The 22,623-nt window shown below is 40.1% G+C and overlaps 1 protein-coding gene across 3 annotated transcripts in view; it reads right to left on the reverse strand.

The window, feature by feature from the left end:
* The window catches only part of mfsd8 (major facilitator superfamily domain containing 8), a 66,920-nt gene that overhangs the window by 11,060 nt on the left and 33,237 nt on the right, over positions 1-22,623 (reverse strand). For all 3 annotated transcript variants that reach the window (XM_059965107.1, XM_059965108.1, XM_059965109.1), the window contains 4 exons: positions 15,221-15,334; positions 3,330-3,474; positions 1,323-1,378; positions 1,122-1,230 (listed from right to left, as the gene is read on the reverse strand). In XM_059965107.1, coding sequence (XP_059821090.1) covers positions 1,122-1,230; positions 1,323-1,378; positions 3,330-3,474; positions 15,221-15,334 — 424 coding nt within the window. The remainder of the gene's footprint in view (positions 1-1,121; positions 1,231-1,322; positions 1,379-3,329; positions 3,475-15,220; positions 15,335-22,623) is intronic.

Consider the following 22,623-nt stretch of genomic DNA (forward strand, 5'->3'; position numbering starts at 1 on the left):
TTGCCACTAACCTACACCAGGAGCAAGGTATAGTGACCAATTAACCTACCAAACCTCACACTTTTGGAATGTAGAAGGTAACCAGAGCATCTAGAGGAAACTGATACGGTCACAGGGAGAACCTGCAAACTCCAGACAGACAACATCCAAGGTCAGGATTACTGAACCAGAGTCTCTGGAGCTGAGTCAATTGCCCTAGTAGCTGCATTGTTGTGGGGGGAAAAGTGGCAAATTGAGTAATTACAGGCAGTTAGTTTATCTTCAGTGCTCGAAGAATTAAGTGAATCTATTCTGAGACATAGTACAAACTACATTCAGAAAGGCACAGATTAATCAAGTTCAGTTTGCATACATTTGTTAAAACAACACTGTCTGATTAAGGATTGAATTTTTTTGAGGAGGTAATGAGGAACACTTAGGAGAGAGAGCATTTGAGTCAGCCTATATGGACTTTGGCAAGGCTTTTGATGGAGTCACACAGAGGGCTAGTCGAAAAAAAAGGCAGCATAGGGAGTTTAAGCAGAGTGGCAAACTGGATCCAAAGTTGGCTCAGTGACAGGAAACAAGAGGTAACTGAAAAGCAAAATAACAGGAGATCATTGAAAATCTGAAACTAAAACAGCAAGTACTGAAAGTGCTCAGCAAGACAAGAAGCATTGTTCGAGAGAAACAGAAACAGAGTTCCTTTCTTATCAGTGACCTTTCATCACAATCAGAAAAAAAATAGAAATCAAATGTTTTTAAGCCGTTGAAGAGGAGGAGGGGTGGAAAGAATAAAAGGAATACCTGCACTAGAGTGAAGACCAAGAGATTGAATGAGACAAAGGACGGTGGTTTCAACTGAGAAAGTGATGAAGGTTTGTTGATCATAACTAATACATATACACTGACTGCTCCTGCTCCCCACTTACCATGGTTAACTTAGCTATGGACAAACAGTCCAACTGTGGATTACACTTGGTTTAATATCATTGTCAAAATTTAGCAGTTTCAAAGATGAAGTCCTCTGAATAACTAATTTGGCACCACAGCGATTAATTATTAAATGAACTATGGGATAATCAACAGTCAATTTAGCAAGAAAGCGCAATGCGGCAAAAAAAATTCAGGAAATTATTTACGTTTCAAAAATGGCAAATGCAAAGAAAATGATGAAAAACAGGATGTTGCACGTTACAACTGCGACCAGATCAATATCCCCATCAGAATTTTCACGCATCTCCGAAGTTCCTGTAAAACGCAAAGCATGACTCTGTTAGAGCAACATCTATTCACTAAAACCTGAATTCTGTAGAATTCTCAAAAAGATTTAAATGAGTTACCTTGGATGTTGCCATTTATACATTTTGCTCCACTCAACTCATCAACATGGTGTTCCCTGTGGAAAATAATACATTTAATGCAGATTATATTTGAATGATAGACAAAAGACAAATTAAAGAAACATAAATTAAGATGATGAAGGGTCTTTGGCCTGAAACATTAATTCTGCTCCCTTTTTCCATGGATACAGCCTGATCTATTGAATGTTTCCTGCATTTTCTGTTTCTATTTTACATTTCCAGCATCTGCAATTTTAGTAGTTAACTATTTAGTTCAATGATCTTTCATCAGAAACTGGAAAAGTTGGAAAGTAAATGTTTCAAGCTGCAAGAACAAAGGGAATGTATGTGATAAGGTAAAGACCAATAGAAAAGGAATGATGGAGACTATTCATCTCAGGCAGCATCACCATCAGTTGCACCATTCAGTCATTAACTCTTGGTCTATATCTTTTCAAAGTACATTTATTACCAATGTATATTATAGACAGTCTTGAAATTCACCTCCCTACAGGTAGCCTTGAAACAAAGAACCCAACAGAACCCATTTTTAAAACTGTCAAACATCCAATGTGTAGGAAATAAACCAAAGATTGCCAGCCATAAAAGTAAGCAAATAACACTCAGAACTGAAGTTCACGAAAAGTGAGACCACAGCCACAAAGGCAGTCATCACTGCAGTCAACTCAGGAGCCCGTTAGTTACAATCCACCGCCTCAGTTCAGCACAGAGACGAGTAAAGCCCGCGTGCAGCCAGCTAAACACCAGCCTGTCCCTTATCTCTGGCCCTGACATCCTGACCTTTTCTATCTGTCCTGGTGCTTAAATCAGTCAAATATCAGGTCGTTCCTTGCTCTCAGACTTGCGCATGGTCCCCACCACCTTGACTCTGCCTCGCCTTGGTTTTGCCACATTGAAATGCCTCCAAGTGCATTCCAGCAATGACCAATCACTGGCACATTCCCCACTCGCAGGCCCGGACCGTACTGCCTCAATTTGCCTCATACCCACCATGTGGCAACCACCCTGTAACTCTGAGACTTCAGTACACACCACAAAAATGTCAGGTCATACAGGCAGTTCAACAGCTCAACTCTGAAAGTGAAGTTACAAGTTATTGATTGCAGTGATCGTATCTGAGGAAAAGTGAGATCAATGCACTAATTTATTGCTTTGTTTTCTACCAGCAAGTCGTCACTGTGCTTCACCAGTGCCATCTTAAACCAGAGACATTCCTTCTGTTGTCTCCATTGCTCCCACTTCTCTCCAATTTTAAACATAACTGATTTCTAAATTTTCCTAGTTTTGATAAAAGGTCATCACCCCAAACTGTTAACTTTTTCACTCTCCACAGATGCTGCCTAACCTCTGAATATTTCCACCATATTTTATTTTCACTTTAGATCTCCAGTATCTGCAATGGTTTGTCTATTGAGTGCTATCAGGCAGTTTAATTGGGACACCATCAGAAAGTCTGATCATATAGCCACTACTTATGAGCTAAGCTCAGCTGTGGCAAAACTGCAGGAGAACGATCAAGAGCAAAGTGCTGATTTGCTTCCTTTTCCTGCCCAACTGTAGTGCACTAAGATCCATTACATAGTAAGATTTGCTACAGCAAGTAAGATCCATTGGAATTAAGTTTTTGCTATCAGCTGCAGAGTAAAAGCATATATGACAGCTAATATTGACATTTCTATTTCTTAAAGTAAACACACTTGCAAGTGAGATTAGCAGCTTGTTGATATTACCATGCTAGTGGTTAATTTCCATTGGGAACAGGGTTGATACAACTAAAACAGAATTGAGTAATATAGGTGCTAAATATCACTCAAAGAAAATTCCTCAGAAATCTGTTAGAAACAAGGTTGGTTCAATACCACTCTCAACAAAACCCAATAAGAAATTTCAACATCAGGTACAGAAAATGTTTTGTTTTAAATTCTACAAGCAATGGTGATATTTAAATTAATTTTACCATTTTCTGAAGTATTTATTATAACTTACCTGAATACTGCAATAATAAAAATGATGTTTACAATTCCTAGGAAAGCTCCCAGAAAAGCTGGTGCAGTGTACATGTTCAACTCAAGGTCAATCACCTTCCAAGAGACCCCCGTCTGCCCAATGCTTATCATGGCAGTCTGCAAAGCTGAAAAATATTTTTTTTAAAACACACTTCAGAACACTAAACATGCAAATCTCCTCCAAGAGGGCCACAACCTTGTTGTCAGGTTTGGAGGCTTGGTGTGCATCAATGACCCAGAGAGCTATGATGGCTGGAGTCAGGACCTTGTACTTTGACTCTTGGTGGGGTCACCCATGTCAAACAGTAGAGACCAGACCCTCCAGGTTCAGGACTAACAACCCTGACTAGGAAAACAAAATTGTTATGGAAACAGCAATGAAGTTTTCTTCTATATTTGAGTGTGACGGTATTCCTGAGTCTCTACCCAGGATTTACATGACTGAGTACTGAAAACCAAGAGGAAGGCCTGACCAGCACCAGAGGGGGAGGACCTTCGTTGCTGCCCTAAATGCCAACAGCATAATGGGCAGTAAGTTCTTGCACATCTACATCACTCCATTGTATAATACTGAGTTGTCTACTATATACTGCTCTTGAGGAAATATGGTCTGCCTCAGGAATTGCTGCTGCAGTTCTACACTGCAGTCATTGAGTCTGTCCTGTGCACCTCCATCACTGTGTGGTTTGGAGCCGCCACCAAGCAGGATAGAACCAGACTACAGCGCACAGTGAGGACTGCCGAGCGCATCATTGGAGCCTCCCTGCCCTCTATTGTGGACCCGTACTCTTCCAGGTTGAAGAAGAGGGCGGGTAACATCATAAAGGACTCCTTCCATCCTGCACACCGACTGTTTGAACTGCTTCCGTCTGGTAGGTGCTTCAGATCCCTCCAGACTAAGACTAATAGACACTGGAGAAGTTTTTTCCCTACTGCTGTCACTTTCCTGAACAGTTAACTGCCGGTTAACTGTTGGCTAACTATTACTTGCACTACTTGTATGTATAATCTATATTTTCATTTATATTTATCATTATTATTGTTATGAGCAGAGAGACAACATCTGCCGGAAGTAAATTCCTTGTATGTGCACAGGTACTTGGCGATTAAAGTCTGATTCTGATTCTGATCTTGGATGTCCTCTTGCACTTCTCTGAATTTAACTCCACCAATTACTCTCCTGTTCATCTAGCCATCTATTGGTGCCTCCTGTTCATGTCAATCCAATTTTAAATAAACACCTAACATTTTAATTACAGTCCCAACAATGGATCTGCATGCTTAGATAAAGGGCCTGTACGGGGAGTTGGTGGAATCTGCGGAGAATAAACTGGGGTTAGTGTAGGAATAGTTAAATGGGTGCTTGATGGTCATCACAGAGTCAGCCAGCTTGAAGACTTGTTCCTGTGGTTTTACTTCTCCAAAACATGTACCCTGAATCATTCTAAGTTTGCTCCCATACTCCATTCTTAATCATTTATCACCATACACCCTTTCTTATTTTACAGTAAGGAAAATAGAATTCTTTTAAAATCCAGATCATATCATTCCTCTAAACAAAACATTTTAGAAATGTTAACTTAACATCAGTGGTAGGAAAAATGGAATCTTTTCTGAAAATATGTAGGCAAAGCAAGGCTACAATAGATAAGGGTAATGCAAAAGATTTTGCTTCCTTTGACATTCAAATGACCTTTAATGAACCAATTCTTCAAAAATATAGTCTTAGCATGCAGAGCTGGGATCTAAGTAGTAAAATGGATAGCAAACTGACTACAAACTATAATGTAGAGAAAATATTAAAGGTATTTATTCAGATTGGTGGAAGTAGTAAGTAATTCTCCAGAAGCATAAACTGGTTTTCCACTGTAATGACTTAGAAAGTCTAATTTCAGACTTCACAGTTATAATACGCTCAAAGCAGCTGCACAGCTGAAAAACTTAGTGGGCCGAAGGACCTGTATTGTGCTGTAGGTTTTCTATGTTTCTATAATAAAGCTGAGGAAGACTGCTTCAAAATCCAAGCAAAAGTAATTATCTTGAAGACATGTAAATATAAATGAATTTCTTTATACTCAAATGTGCAGTGTTGCATTTTTGTAGGAAGATTAAGGAAGCAAAATATTCTTTGGAAAATTAAATTCTAAATGAACCAGGGCTAATAAGGGATCCATTGGGATATGTATTCCCAAGTATTAAATATAGCAACACAAGTACAAATTGAGCATTTAGATCCAGAAACTGAAAAACAGATCGTTATGTCAAACATTTAACAGTTTGGTTAGAATATACTGAGTACTGAACAAACTATTGTCTTCATATTACAAACTGGATCCAGAGATAATCGAATACAAGAAATTTATTAGTATCACAACTGAGAGGTTAAAACTACCAGCAAAAACTAAACAGCTACAGCTCTCTTCTTACAGAATCAAATCAAACACAAGTCTTTAACTCTCTGAATGATACACAGTGTTCCTCATGGTCAATCTAAAATAAGGAGTGAGAAATATAACTACTAACAATTCTCAAAGGAACTAAAAATGCAGGGCCTGCTTCAGCATGGAACAGAAACAGCAATTAGAGTAGGTGTATGTAAAGAAGCAGCAGATACACAGATTTATCGGTAGAACCAGAAGATATAGACAGAAGCAAGTTCATTTGGCAAAAAAATATTAGGAACTACCAGCTGGGCCAAATGTCTACTGACTGTCCCAACTATTCCATATACAGTAATTCTATTACTTGCACCTAGTTTTCTGTCATCCATCATAATAATTCCTTCCTTGGTGATATAACTGTAGAGAACCTGTCCTAGGCCCAGCATGTTAGTGCAATAACAAAGGCGGCATGGCAGTGTCTCTACTTCCTTAGGAATTTGTGAAGATTCAACATGACATCTAAAACTTCGACAAACTTCTATACATCTGTGGTGGAGAGCATATTGACTGGATGCATCACAACCTGGTATGGAAATACTAATGCTCTTGAATGGAAAATCCTACATCACGGGTAAAGCACTGCCCATCGCTGAGCAGTTCCGGTTAAGATGGTGCTACTGGCTAAACGTGTGCAACAGCTTCTGGTAGTTGTAAAGATAGGAAATCAGACTAAAAGCATCCCTAAATATAGCTTTTCTCTGGTAAATTATATTATTGTCACAAACAGTGAAGAGATAGGCAATGGCAAGACGAATTTGGAGGATGAGCCAAGGTAGTTAGTTGCAGATTTGTTGCAGTTGGGAATTCCAATGCCCATAGGGCTGGCCCGGGAGTGAAGCTGGATTACAATGGGTGCCAAAAGAAGTTACAATGCTCGTTCAACAGGCCCGGGTGCAAGGTTAGATTGCTCTGGCTGCTGAGCTCATTTGAAGAGCTTGAGAACCGTTTTGGATTGGGCAACGGAATCTGGGCTCAGAGCGAGTTGCTGGGCAGTGTGGTCTAGGTTCTAGTGTGAGGTACAATTCACTGTTAAATGCCAGCCCAGATCAGAGGTAAGAGCCAATTTCACTCGCTCTCCATGATGTTCACGCCTCTCTCAGCACGGTGCCTTTCGCTGTTCCATTGTTGGGATAATTTAAACACCAGCCCAAACAGACTTGGTGATAAGAACCAATTTCACTTGTTCTCTGCAATGGTCATCTTCATGGTGCTGAGTCTATGAAGACTGCCCGGGCTGCTGTGCTTCATACCCGCTAATATGAAGAACTGATTAGCAAGGCTTTGGTCCTACTCAGGGCTGCTCCAGGGTTTGGAACTGAGGACTCAATTTTGATTCAGATTGTTGTTCTTCACTTCAATTGTTCGCATAATTTGTGTTTTTTTTTTAACATTGAGTGTTGGTCTGTTATATTTTTTATTCTTTTTTAAAATTGGGTTATTTTGGGTTCTTTGGTTGTGGCTACCTGTGAGCAAGCAAATCTCAAGGTTGTACAAGTTATACATTCTTTGATAATAAACATATGTGAATCCACACAGAGCACCTTTGCAGGAAAGTAGCATCCTATATCGAGGACCCCCACCACCCAGGCCATTCTCTCTTCTCACTGCTGCCATCAGGAAGGAGGTACAGGAGGTACAAGTCCCAAACCACCAGGTTCATGAAGTTTTAACCCTTAAACATCAGGCTCTTGAACCAATGGGGATAACTTCACTTACCCCATCACTGAGCAGTTCCCACAACCTATGAACTCTCTCTGAAGGACTCTTCATCTCATAGTCTCAATATTTCTTGCTCGATTTATTTATTTGCTTAATTTTGTGATTGCACACTTTTTCTTGTCACTTGCACACTGGCCATGTGTCCATCACGTTGGGTGCAGTCTTTCAATGATCTTATTGTATTTCTTGGATTTACAAAACACATTGATGAAGGCAGAGCTGTGAATGTAGTGTGTATGGATTTCAGTAAGGCATTTGAGAAGGTTCTCCATGCAAGGCTTATTCAGAAAGTAAGAAGCACTGGATCCAAGGAGACCTTGCTTTGTGGATACAGAATTGGCTTGCCCAGAGGGCAAAGGGTGGTTGAAGATGGTTCGTATTCTGCATGGAGGTTGGTGACCAGTGGTGTTCTGCAGGGACCCCTCCATTTGTGATTTTTATAAATGACCTGGGTGGAGAAGTAGAAGAGTGAGTTAGTAAGTTTACTGATAACACAAAGGTTGGGGATTTTTTGCTAGTCTGGAGGGATGTCAGCAGTTTCAGTGGGACATCAACAGGATGCAGAACTGGGCTGAGAAGTGGTGATGGAGTTCAAACCAGTTAAGTGTGAAGTGGTTCATTTTAGAAGGTCAATTTTGATGGCAGAATATAATATAATGGTAAGACTTTTGGCAGAGATCTTGGAGTCCGTGTCCATAGGACACTCAAAGCTACTGTGCAGGTTGACAGTGTTGTTAAGGCGGCATATGGTGTGTTGGCCTTCATCAGCCGTGGGATTGAGTTCAAGAGCCATGAGGTAATGTTACAGTTATACAAGAAAGACCTAGGTTGAACCCCACTTGGGAGTACTGTATTTGGTTCTGGTCACCTCACTACAGGAAGGATGTGGATACTATAGAAAGAGTGCCGAGGAAACTTACAAAGATGTTGCCTGGATTGGAGACCGTGCCTTATGAAAATAGGTTGAGAGAACTTGGCTTTTTCTCCTTGGATAGAGGATGAGAGGTGACTTGATAGAGATGTATAAAATAATGAGAGGCATTGAGTGTGTGGGTATCCAGAGGCTTTCTCCCAGGGCTGAAATGGCTAACACAAGGGAGCATAGTTTTAAGATGCATGGAAGTAGGTACAGAGAGGATATCTGGAGTAAGTTTTTCCACATGGAGAGTGGTGGGTGTATGGTGCCAGCAATGGTGGTGGAGGGGGATACAATAGGATCTTAAGAGATTCTTAGAGATGCACATGGAGCTTAGAAAAATAGTGGGCTATGCAGTAGTCAGCACAACATTGTGGGCTGAAGTGCCTGTAATGTGCTGTAGATGTCTATATTCTATGCTTACTGTGTATGCCCACAAGAAAAAGAAACTCAGGGTTGTATATGGTGACATACAGTACCTGCACTTTTATAACAAGTTTACGTTGAACAGTGAGCACAGCATGCAACTCTGTTTGGCCCTTTACGGGAAGGATGTGGAGGCTTTGGACAGGGTAGACAAAGTTTATTAGGATATCGCCTAGTTTAGAGGGTATGTGCTTTGCAAAAAACTTTAAAACTAAATAATAAGTATAGAACAAAATTGATGAATAAAACACACACATCAATTAAAACAATTTAAAATATATTGAGATTTGAATAGGGGAGTACGGAATGGATAGAATCAATGTTTGCTCTAATGTGTGGACATGCTCACATCTTTTGTAACTAGTGTACAAAGAAATTTAAACTGCGCACAAAAGGTTGTCTCTCTCTACTTCCTTGGCATGTTAAGTATATTTCAGGATCGTATATAATCACAGTTGCTCTTCCAGTTTCTGGTGCGGACGGTGTTGACAACATGGAGCTTGTGATGATTTGTCTGAAGATTTTGTAACAGGCTTATTTATACTGTTTTTATTAAAGAAATTATTCAGTGCACACATTTTGTTATCACTGGGCAAAAAATTGCACAGCACAAGATTTTTGCACACGCTGGTCATTGCAAATTAGAGGGAACATTGGATTTAACCACGGGTAGCAAAAGCAATGTATCACAACTATTAAATAATTACATTGTTTTAGTATTTCAACATCTCCTCCAGAAACTCCATCAGCACAGGTTCACCACAAGGATGTGTGCTTAGCCCACTGCTCTACTCACTTTATATTTATGACTGTGTGGCTAAGCACAACACCAACGCCATGTTCAAGTTTTGCTGACACCACCACTTCCATTGGCCAAATAAGAGGCGGTAATGAATCAACATATAGGAGGGAGACTGAAAATCTGTCTGACTGGTGCCATAACAACAAACTCTTATTCAATGTCAGCAAGACCAAGGAGCTGATTATTGACTTCAGGAGGAGGAAACCAGAGGTCCATAAGCCAGTCCTCATCAGAGCATCAGAGGTGGAGAGGGCCAGCAACTTTAAATTCTTTGGTGTTATCATTTCAGAGAACCCATCCTGGGCCCTGCACGTTAAGTGCATTTATGAAGAAAGCATGGCAGTGCCTCTACTTCCTTAGGAGCTTGCTAAGCCACATCTTCTAAAACTTTGATAAACTTCTATAGCTGTATAGTGGAGAGTATATTGATGTCTGCATCACAGCCTGGTATGGAAACACCAACGCTCTTGAACTGAAAATCCTACAAAAAGTAGCGGATATGGCCTAGTACATCACAGATAAAGCCCTCCCCAACACTAAGCACATTTATACTAAATGATGTTGCAGTAAAGCTCCATTCATCATCAGGAACCTCACTTTCAAGGACTCTTCATCTCATGTTCTCAATATTTATTGTTTATTTATAATTATTATTATAGTCGTTTCTTTCTTTCTGTATTTGCAGTTTGTTGTCTTTTGCATACTAGTTGAATGCCCAAGTTGGTGCAGTTTTTCACTGATTCTATCACGGTTATTATTCTATTATAGATTTGTTGAGTACTCCCACAAGAAAATGAGTCTCAGGGTTGTATATGGTGGCATACATGTACTTTGATAATAAATTTACTTTGAACTTTGAAGATGTTCCTGAAATGTTGAGTGTGGGTCTTCAGGCTCCTGTATCCGCCCCTTGATGGTAGCAATGATAAAATCCTATGGCATTACAGGAAAGAGACTGGCATGGATAGCGGAACGGCTGACAAGCAGGAGGCAGCGAGTGGGAATAAAAGGGGCCTTTTCTGGTTGGCTGCCATTGACTAGTCAGGGGTCAGTATTGGAACCACTACTTTTTACATTGTTTATCAATGATTTAAATAATGGAATTGATACCTTTGTGGCAAAGTTTGCAGATGATACAAAGATAGGTTGAGATGTAGGTAGTGCTGAGGAAGCAATGCAATTGCAGCAGGACATACAAATTGAAAGAATGGGCAAAAAAGTGGCAGATGGAATACAGAGCTGGGAAATGCATGATAATGCATTTTGTTAAAAGGAACAATAGTGCAGACTATTATCTAAATGGGGAAAAGGTTCAAACATTAGAGGTGCAGAGGGATTTAGGAGTCCTCATGCAAGATTCCCAGAAGGTTAATTTACAGGTTGAGTCTGTGGTAAAGAAGACAAATGCAATGTTAGCATTTACTTCAACGTGGATAGAATATAAAAGCAAGAAGATAATGCTGAGCCTTTATAAGATACTAGTCAAGCCGCACTTGAAGTATTGTCAACAGTTTTGAGCCCCATAATCTCAGAAAGGATGTGTTGTTATTTGAGAGAGTCCAGAGGAGGTGCATGAGGATGATTCTAGGAATGAAGGGGTTAACAAGAAGAGCATTTGGCAGCTTTGGGCCTGCACTCACTAGAATTTAGAAGAATACGGAGGGGATCTCATTGAAACCTACTGAATCTTTAAAGTAATAGATAGGATGGATGTGGAGAGGATGTTCCCTATATGGCAGTATCTAGAACTAGAGGGCACAGCCTCAAAATTGAGGCGACAACCCTTTAGAACAGAGGTAAGGAGATTATTTTTAGCCAGAGAGTAGTATGTCAGTGAAATGCTCTGCCACAGTCTGCGGTGGAGGCCAAGACCGTGGGTATATTTAAGGTGGAAGTTGATGGCTTCCTGATTGGTCAGGGCATCAAAGGATATGGCGAGAAGGCAGATGTATGGGGCTGAGTGGGATCTGGGATCTGGGATCAGCCATGATGGAATGATGGAGCAGACTCGATGGGTTGAATGCCCTAATTCTGCTCCTATGTCTTATAGCATATCCTGGTTGATGGGAGCCTGAATGATCAATGCCACCTTTTGAGGGCACTGCCTTTTAAAATTTTTATTCACTCTTGGTTTCATTTGGGTTAGTTGCTCTTACTTTTCTGCAAATTTTTTTTTGTCATTATGAGACTAATAACTGGATTGGGCCAGTGGTTTTATGATGAAATATTACACAAAGTAAATCTGTATCTGCTGGAGATTAGAAGAGTGAAAAAGGATTTTAGTGAAACATGTCAGATTCTGAGGAGTCTTGACAGGGTGGATAGAGAGCAGATTAGCTTTTTCATCAGAGTACCCAGAAATAGGAGTCACTATTTAAAAATTACGAAGGTTATCCAATTAAAGGATGCAATTTTTTTTCTCTCTCAAAGGGCTGCAGGTCTTTCAAATTTGTCTTCCTTGAACGATAGCGGAAGCAATGACTTTTAATAATTTAAGGCAGTGGAAGATAGAAACTTGTTAAGCAAGAGAGGATAAAAGATTACTATCTGTAGATGGGAAGCAGAGCGGAGTTTACAATCAGATCAGCCCTGATAATAAATGATGAAGCAGACTTGAGAGAGCTAGAGCTGTACTCATGCTCCTAATTCATTTGCTGTATGCTCATCTGTATTCTGCCTTCAAGTCTGGACACAGATCAGCTCTCAGCCAGCAGAAACCTCATCTTAAGCATCAAGAGGGCTAAGCCTGCCTGTGCACAAAAACATCAAGAACGTGGGTCTGATAATGATCCCTGGTGTATGTGGCTGGGCATCAAGGCATTACTGACCATGCAAAGTAAAAAAGCACCAACTGCCTCCCTCCCTGACACGCTAAATAACTTCAATGCATACTTCAAGGCATGTAACACCATCCACGAAACCTCCACCTGTCCCAGGTAGTAGTCACTGTCTATAACAGCAGCAGATCTGAGAAGGACTCTGCTAAAGAGTCAACCTCCATAAGGCTGCCGATCCAGGAACAACATCCCAGGCCAAGTACTCTTGGAATGTGTGCACCAGCTCACTGATGTCTTCATGGAAACTTCCAACACTTCACTCATCTAGCCTGCTGTCCCCATGTGCTTCAAACCAGCCACCATCACCCCTCTGCCAAGGAACTCCACAGCTTCAGAACTAAACAACAACCTTTCAGTGATATCATGAAGTGCTTTGAATGGCTGGTAATGACACATATCAAAAACTCCACTCCTTCCACCCTGGAAGTTCACCAACAGAACTGCTCTAGGAGAGATGCCATTGCATCTGTAATGCACCTGGCCCTGACACACCTAGAAAACAAGGACACTAACGTCAGAAAGCTGTTTCTAGATTTCAGTTCAGCATTTAACAGCATTGCCCCACGGACCTTGGTGAACAAGTTCCTATGCCTTGGTGCAAGTACACCACTGTGCAGCTGGGAGTTGGACTTCCTAACCAATGGACCTCAGATAGTTAGGATGCACAACTGCTCCTCCCTCCCCATCATCCTCCTCATGGGTGTCCCCAGTCTGTGTGCTGAGTCCATTGTTGTACACTCTGCTCACACGACTGCATGACCAAACACCTGAGTGTCACATTGTCAGGTTTGCCAATGACGCGACTGTGGTGGGGCTCATCATCAATAATGGTGAGGTGGCCTGCAGAATGGGAGTGGAAGAGCTTGAGCCTGGTGCCAGGCAAATAATCTCTTCCTCAAAGTCAACAAGACAAAGGAGATGGTTATCAACTTTAGAAGAACTTGCATTATTCACACCTCTTTTTATATCAGCGGCACAGCAGTGGAATCTGCGGGTCGTTTCAATGTACAACCTCTCGTTGTCCCAGGACACATCCTACACAATGATGAAACCTCACCAACATCTCTACTTTCTGAGGAAGCTGAAGAGAGCTGTATTATGCATATCTATCCTCACGTCATTCTACAGATGTGCTGTAGAGAGCTTCCTGACCTGCTGCATCACTGCATGGTATGGAAACCGCACTGCAGCGGACAGGAAGATTCACAACAGGTAATCTAAACTGCCCAATGCATTACAATACCAGCCTACCTGCCATCAAGGCCGTATATATAGAAAGGTGCCAGAAAAAGGTCAGCAATATCATAAAGCATCCTGCATTCAGGCTGTGGCCTGTTTGCCCCACTCCAATCAGGGAGGAGGCTACACTGCATCCACATCAGGACTACTAGACTCAAAAACAGTTACTTTCCCCAAGCAGCACGCTGATCACCCGCTAACTCCACCACTACTTCACCTTATGTACAGACACTCCTCTGCCTAGAGTGTGTGTGTGTGGACATTATAAACATTAATAATTATAGCACTTGACTGCACTGGTGCAATTATGCCTATAAATAAGAACGCATCACCTTTGGTGGGTTAAGTCATTGGAGTCAAACAGTCATATTATACAACTTATTCAGAAACAATATATTTACAGAGCAAAGGGAAACGTAATTATGGCAACTTTTTCCTGAAAAAATACATTGCCTAAAGCATGGTAAAAGATGTTCCACCTTCAAAAGAAGAGAGGGAAAATCCAGAAGGGAAATTGGTGATAAACACAAGAGATTCTGCAGATGCTGGAAATCCTGAGCAGCACGCACGCACGCACACACACAAAATGCTGAAGGAGCTCAGCAAGCATCTATGAAGGGAAATTAACAACCTCAAAAGAGTCTCAACTCGAAAATGTATCTGTTTATTCCCCTCCATAGATGCTGTTTGATTTGCTGAGTTCCTCCAAAATTCTCTGTTGCAAAATAAGTCAAAGTGTTTCCCCTCTGGTAGACCGACAAGATACCCTTCCCCCCCCCCCCCCCTTTCCCACTTCAACCTTTTTATATCTGTTGCAAGCTTTCCTTCTCCTTTGCATCTATCAGCCAAAACATGGTCCTCTCCCAACAAGAAATGAATAATGATTCTTCCCTATTCCCCTCCATTCCCTTTTCTTCTGGGTCATGTTTTCCCCGTAAACCTGGCGCACACTCTTAACCATGAAGAGAAAGGACTTTGGTTTTTAGAAAGCCCATGCTTATGAAGTAACATGTGGGCCATACAAAATCTGGGTATCACGGCATATACAACCCTATTAGCATTATTAACTATTATTAATATTTTTCAATATTATTAATAACATTATCAATCTGTGACCTGCACACTCAAACCCATCAGTTTCTTTGGCTTTCACCCAGATCTTAGGTGTGATTTTGTGTTTTTTTTAAAACTGTAATGTGGGAATTGATAGTTTTTCAACAATCATTTTTAATCACCCAGAACATGAAATGGATTTATCATAGCAGATTAAATCCATTTATTCCATTTCCTGTGGCAATAAGAACTAAATGGCTCTTTAATACTTCTATTTCCAATTAGCAGAGGGGCAATCAACCTCACAATGAATTGGTTTAAAGTTAACAATTCAACAGATTGGCTAAAAAAAAAGATAACTGAAATAAAAACTCACACCCAAGAAACACAAAAATGCATTCAAACATAAATATTGTCAGCAATGTAATTTTTTTTTACCTGGTCCTAGTATAAATCCCAGAGCTTGACAAGCACTTATATTAGCCATTGCACTGTTCCTTTCTTGAAGTGATGTTGCACCAGCAACATATGATCGTACCACAGCCACATTTCCTTAAAAAAAACATTACTTCATTTAATTTTCAAATGTACAGCATTAGATATATAGTTACACAGAAACAGAAATCTTACTTCATCAATTACTAGCCTGTTTTTGAGTATCCAGATGCTTAGAATCTGTGATGATTCCAAAAGATGTGTATGTATTTAGTAAGACTGATCTTCTATCACTAATGTGGTAAATGAAACAAAATAACTGTAATTCCCACATTAAAATATAGCTACTCAAATCTTGGCCCTTATCGTATTCTGATACGTATTCACTCGAAGTGTATGAAATCCGTTTTAGTTCCCTCACAATATAGTTACCATTAAACTATACTTAATATTTTCATCAAACACTATTTGCTTTTTATCCATGTATAAACAGATCAAGTTCCATCAAACATCCAGAAGTACTGCTCCAATGTGTTTCTGTATACCATTTCGCCTCCAACACAGAGAAGTGTACTAACAGTTATAGAACTATTTGGAGCATATAACTGACATCTACTTTATTGTACTGACTAATGCAAATACATTATGGTGTGACTACAAATATAGAAAATCTATAAAGTTAATGAACACTATTACTATAATCCAGCTCTTCCAATGAAAGTTAATTCCATTGACTATTAGCTAATGCTATAAAAAGTACTGGTTACACAATTTTATTAGGAAAGTATAAAATAATATGAAAGTTTAAGCAAATCAGGCCAAAATCTACCTTGTCTTTTTGGACCCAGAACATAAAATTTTTTTTCAGATTTCCCAAACAAATGAAAAGAATACAATTTTATTTTAAAAGCAAAATGAAGATCAGCAGTAAAACATATGTACATATCCATACACACACACACACACACATATATATATATATGTCTTAGGCATGTATATGTATATATAGCTAGAGTGCCTAAAACCTTTGAACAGTACTATAGCAAATTTAATATTAAGAATACACAGTACGGATAATACAGTGGATTCCAGTTAATTACTTGGGACCAGTACATTTTAGCCCAATCGCTAAAATCGACCCTAATTAGCCGATTTTATGAAAATAGTTAAAAATGTATAAAAATACAAACAACCATTTAACTGAGTAACAAATTATGTATTTAAATGAAATACAGAACAAATTAGAACATTCTCAATACTACTCAGTACTATAAAACTGTAGTCTTTAGTAGTTTGCAACAGAGGAATTCATTGAGTGTATGCTCATGTGTCCTTTTGTTTGACTATAAATGAACAAATTTAACGCAGACACTTAGTGCAAGTAATGGACTACCTTCATACCGCTTTCAACGACTGCAACCTCCAAAGCTTCATTTTCAGTGTAACATTCAAGATGACTGACGATACCTTCAAATTCTCCACAGCTCCTAACTTGAAGTAGTGAAATAGCTTCATTTTTACTCCTGACTGTTCCTGGTATTTCCAAGCCTGAATTCTTGAAACCGCAGTGAGCAAAACAGTTCCTAATTGTCTTACTGCTTATTTCTCACCAAGAATCACTGCTTTTTGAACACGAGCACATGCAATTAAAAACTTTAAAAACTATTAGCTTTAAACAGTGTAGTGTCTAATGGCTACACAAGTGCATGCAACTGACGATAGTTAGAAACTTCAGCAGGGAGTATTTCCTGTCACAATTAAGCAGCATAATGTCCCAAATAAATTAAGGGAATCCTAGCTATTTTCTCGACTAGTTTTTGTTCTTTAAAGGTCGTCCCTAATAAGCGGCTGCCATGATTAACAAATGGCCCAATTAACCGGAATCCACTGTGAGCGTGTATATATAGAACATTGAACACTACTGCATAGTACAGGCCCTTTGGCCCATGATGTTGTACTGACCTTTTAAGCTACTCCACCTTTTTAAAACTGATCCCCTTGGCAAACCACATGTTTCCAGAAATCAAATTTATGAGAAAAATAAACATAGAAAACTTTGCAGCATTGAGGCAAATTAAAATCATCAGGAGGAAACGGTCACGATTTCATGAATTGGAGCATAAAACTGCAGATATTTGAAATCCAAAACAAAAACAGGAAGTGAATAATTTTTTTCAAATATATTAAATTGTAGATGAAAAAAGAATCATTTCAGGAAAATAATCCTTCATTACAGTGGGAAAAGTGAAAAAACAAGAGCGTTGTTTCAGTCAAGGGAAGACAGAGAAAACAGAATGTTTGTGTAGGGTGAAGACTGACAGTGTCATGATATCAATGACTTTAAACATCAGCATTTAGAAAAAGAAAAGGAAAAGCAAAAATATTAACTGAAAGAGGAAGGTATAATCATGTCAGCAGAAAGAAACTTAGTTACCTGAAACTATTAAAGTCAATATTAAACTGGGAGGGCTTCAACGTAACCAGACCTGATGCTCACATTGAAGAGCTTTGGAGCAGGGTAGGAAGCTGAACACAGAGAGGTCAAGGTGGGAAAGGGGTAGAGAACTAATGTGACAGGTATGTGGAAGCTCAGAGTTATCCTTACAGACCAAAGTGCTCTGCAAAATGGTCACCCAATCTGATCTTGGTTTCTCGGGTTCAGAGGAGACTACATCATGGTATCAGTCCATCAGCCTGGGAATTTATATTGCTCAAATATTTATGATTATTAATTATTAAAAATTCATATTTCCAATAACATTTTACACATTAACTACAAGCTCCTTATTTTCATGTTAATTTTATACCTATATTGAAGAGAACCATTTTGCTGCAGTTCAATTTTCATTGTTGTGCTTCACAAAACAAAATCAAAAGGATAACCACCTGTGGCTTGTAGACAATTATGATTAATTAACAAAAATATCCTTATGTGCTACTCCGCAACTTAACATATATCTTTAGAATATTCAAATACAGGGACAACTTGAAATATTAACCATTAAAGTGGGAGTAAAAGCTGAAAGGTCTGTGAACAACGAATCCCCAGAGTAACTTGGAATTCTGGAAGCTCAAACCCCTTTTGCTAAGGTCCACTTTTTGAATACAGTAAAAATGCCTACCTCTGCGTTTTATTGGAGCACAAATGATAATTTAATGACCCGAGAATCAAAGCAGGCACACTACAATTTGAGCTTTTTATAAAATTTTCCTAGAAGCAATTATTCCTCCGTTGGGCAGGGAGTATTACAAGTTGTTCAATAATGTTAAACAGCTGTTCAAAACACTGACACAAATGTAAGTCAACTTCATACAACTATAAAATAAATTGGGACTTCAAAATAGATACCTGTTGAGACATTTGTAACAAATTCCAGCTCTTCCATATACTAATAACCCAAAATTTACCAGCCATTAATTCCCTAGTTAGGTGGAAGATCTAGACCCTCATGCAAGCAACAGAGTCCTGATCTTTTACAGAGCCTATCACTGCCATCATTGCACTCCAATGACAAAATGCATGTCCCCATTTCATGCACTCAGGCACAGGCTCATAAACACTGTTGTATTACAGAGTGGCCCACTGGAGCAATATACTTTCAGACTTGAACTGAATAATATGTAACCTCGTGCATTTTCTATTCTGAATGTCAGCAAAATAATATCACTTTAGTAATCTGCAGTTAGATTATAAAAGCAGTTAAACCTGTTTCTTGTACCGAGAAATTTAAACTTCCTCATTTCAGGAATTACTTTATGCCATCTTCATGAAAATGATGAGTTTCAAGTTTTCCCAAGCTTTTCACAAGCTCATGGATTGAAGTTGATGGTAAAAAGGCATTATAATAATGATCTGCAGTGGGAAGGTTGAAGAATTGCAGTTTTTAGTGTTGGGATCAATAGACAGTAGGTGCAGGAGTAGGCCATTCGGCCCTTCTAGCCAGCACTGCCATTCACTGTGATCATGGCTGATCATACACAATCAGTACCCCGTTCTTGCACTCTCCCCATATCCCTTGACCCCGCTATCTATAAGAGCTCTATCTAACTTTCCCTTGAAAGCATCCAGAGACTTGACCTCCACTGCCTTCTGGGGCGGAGCATTCCACATATCCACCACTCTCTGGGTGAAAAAGCTTTTCCAGTCAAACCTGCAGATAAATCTTTTAAGAAACTGGGAAGAAACTGACTAATCATACTCATAAAACCTTCACAATATGGATATTATTATTTTCTACTACAGTGGATTCCAGGTAATTGGGGCAGCTACATATTCAAAACAACTTAAAGAATAAAAAAAACTGAGAAAATAGCAGAAATTCCCTTTGTTTATTTAGGACACTATGCCATTCACTTGGGACAGGAGACTGTTGCCGAAGTTTCTAACTGGTATGTCCATCAGACCATAAGTCATAGGAGTAGAATTAGGCCATCTGGCCCATCGAGTCTGCTCCGCCATTCAATCATGGCTGATCCTTTTTTTCCCTCTCCTCCTCAACCCCAGTTCCCAGCCTTTTCCGATAACCTCTGATGCAATATCCAATCAAGAACCTATCAATCTCTGCCTTAAATACACCCAATGACCTGGCCTCCACAGCTGCATGTGGCAACAAATTCCACAAATTCAATACCCTTTGGCTAAAGAAATTTCTCCTCATCTCTTTTTGAAAGGGCCTCTATCCTGAGGCTGTGCCCTCTTGTCCTAGACTCTCCCACCATGGGAAACATCCTTTCCACGTCTACTCTGTCTAGGCCTTTCAACATTCAAAAGGTTTCAATGAGATCCTGCCCTCATCCTTCTGAATTCCAGTCAGAACAGACCCATCAAACATTCCTTGTAAGATAACCCTTTCATTCCTGGAATCATCCTTGTGAACCTCTTCTGGACCCTCTCCAATGCCAGCACATTTTTTCTAAGATGAGGGGCCCAAAACTGTTCACAATACTCAAGGTGAGGCCTCACCAATGCCTTATAAAGCCTCAGCATCACATCCTTGCTCTTGTATTCTAGACCTCTTGAAATGAATGCTAACATGGCATTTGCACCCTCACCACTGACTCGAGCTGCAAGTTAACCTTCAGGGTGTTCTGCGCAAGGACTCCCAAGTCCCTCTGCATCTCAGATTCTTGGATTTTCTCCCTATTTAGAAAATAGTCCACACATTTATTTCTACTACCAAAGTGCTTGACCATGCATTTTCCAACATTGTATTTCATTGTCCATTCTCCTAATCTAAGTCCTTCTGCATCCTACCTGTCTCATCAACACTTCCTGACCCTCCACCAATCTTCATATCATCTGCAAACCTGACAACAAAGCCATCTAATTCCATCAGCTAAATCATTTATATACAGCATAAAAAGAGGTGCTCCCAACACCGACTCCTGTGGAACACCACTAGTCACTGGCAGCCAACCAGAAAAGGACGCTTTTATTCCCATGCGATGCCAATGCTCTAACCATGTTACTAACTTTCCTGTAACACCATGGGCTCTTAACTTGGTAAGCAGCCTCATGTGTGGCACCTTGTCATGTTCACTTGTGTGGTCATTAAACACCATGCTTACAACAGTTTTTAAATATCATTTGCTGGTGTTTCTGTTTAAACAACAGTGATCTTTGTCACTGATAGTTAGTGATAAGTAAAATAGTAAGACAATTCAGGAATATTTTGCTCACTAAGGTTACAAGCATTCAGACTTGGAAATGCCAGAAACAGCCAGGGGTGAAAAAGAAATGATTTCACTACTTTACCTCCAAGAGGACCATAACCATGTCATGATTTGGAGTTTTGCATGTCTCAATGACCCAGAGAGCTATGCTTTGGTTCTTGGTAGGGTCATCCATGTCAAACAGATCAAAGGGTAGAGGTCAGACTAAGAGTGAATTGGTCCTCCAGGTTCAGGGGTTCAGCTCACGGCTAACAACCCTGACCGGTAAAACATAACAGCAATATAGAACCCTTCTACAACTGAGTGTGACGGTATTTCTGAGTCTCTACCAGGGACTTGAATGGCTGACAGTAGTAAAAACCAAGAGGAAGCTAATGACACAATGATGGAATTCCTGAACACCGCTAGAAATGGAAGACCTTCATTGGTGCCCTAAACACCAGCAGCATAATGGGGAGTAAGAAAGTCACTACTTCAACAAGTTAGAAACTACAAAGAATTTGAAGATGCAAACACGAGGAAATCTGCAGATGTGGAAATTCAATCAACACATACAAAATTCTGGTGGAACACAGCAGGCCAGGCAGCATCTATAGGGAGAAGCACTGTCGATGTTTCGAGCCGAGACCCTTCGTCAGGACTAACTGAAAGGAAAGGTACTGAGAGATTTGAAAGTAGGAGGGGGAGGGGGAAAAGCAAAATGATAGGAGAAGACTGGACGGGGTGGGGTGAAGCTGAGAGCCAGAAAGATGATTGGCAAAAAGGATACAGAGCTAGAAAACGGAAAGGATCATGGGACGGGAGGCCTAAAGGGAAAGAAAGGGGAAGGGGAGCACCAGAGGGAGATGGAGAACAGGCAGAGTGATGGGCAGAGAGAGAAAGAAAAAAAGGGGAGGGGGAAAAAGAACGAAATATATCAGGGATGGGGTAACAAGGAGAGAAGGGGCATTAACGGAAGTTAGAGAAGTCAATTTTCATGTCATCAGGTAGGAGGCTACCCAGCTGGTATACAAGGTGTTGTTCCTCCAACCCGAGTATGGCTTCATCTTGACAGCAGCGGACAGAGCATAGGTGTTCAGCTAAACAGTCTCCCAGTCTGCGTTGGGTATCAACAATATATAAAAGGCCACACCCCTTAGCCCCCTCCCCTTTTTTTCTTTCTCTCTCTGCCCATCACTCTGCCTGTTCTCCATCTCCCTCTGGTGCTCCCCTCCCCTTTTCTTTCTCCCTAGGCCTCCCGTCCCATGATCCTTTCCCTTTTCTAGCTCTGTATCCCTTTTGCCAATCACCTTTCTGGCTCTCAGCTTCACCCCACCACCCCCTCCAGTCTTCTCCTATCATTTCGCTTTTTCCCCTCCCCATGTGATGTAATTGTTTTAATTATGTAGCCTACCAACTAGTTTATTCCTATCTAAGGAATTTCTTATCTATAAAAGTGATGGATTTTTCAGAGGCACCATCTTTAGTCCTTTTACCTTCACAATCACTCATCTGAGCAATGTTCCTCAGCTCTTTATTTAGTTTGCTTAGTATTTGTATGTTTGTTTGTAAACTATCATTAGAACTAAGACTGTTAGTCATTCCTGCCTCCCAGAAGAACCCCAAGGATCAGAAAGTAAGAGAGATCCAACAGTATCAGTAATCAATCTAGAAGGTTACAATTAAAAATGAAGATTTAGAGGATGTAATCATAGAATGCATCGTATGAAGGCAGTCCATTATCAGCACTAGTT

This window comes from Hypanus sabinus, chromosome 3, assembly GCF_030144855.1.
Source record: "Hypanus sabinus isolate sHypSab1 chromosome 3, sHypSab1.hap1, whole genome shotgun sequence".
Classification (NCBI taxonomy): Eukaryota; Metazoa; Chordata; class Chondrichthyes; order Myliobatiformes; family Dasyatidae; genus Hypanus; species Hypanus sabinus.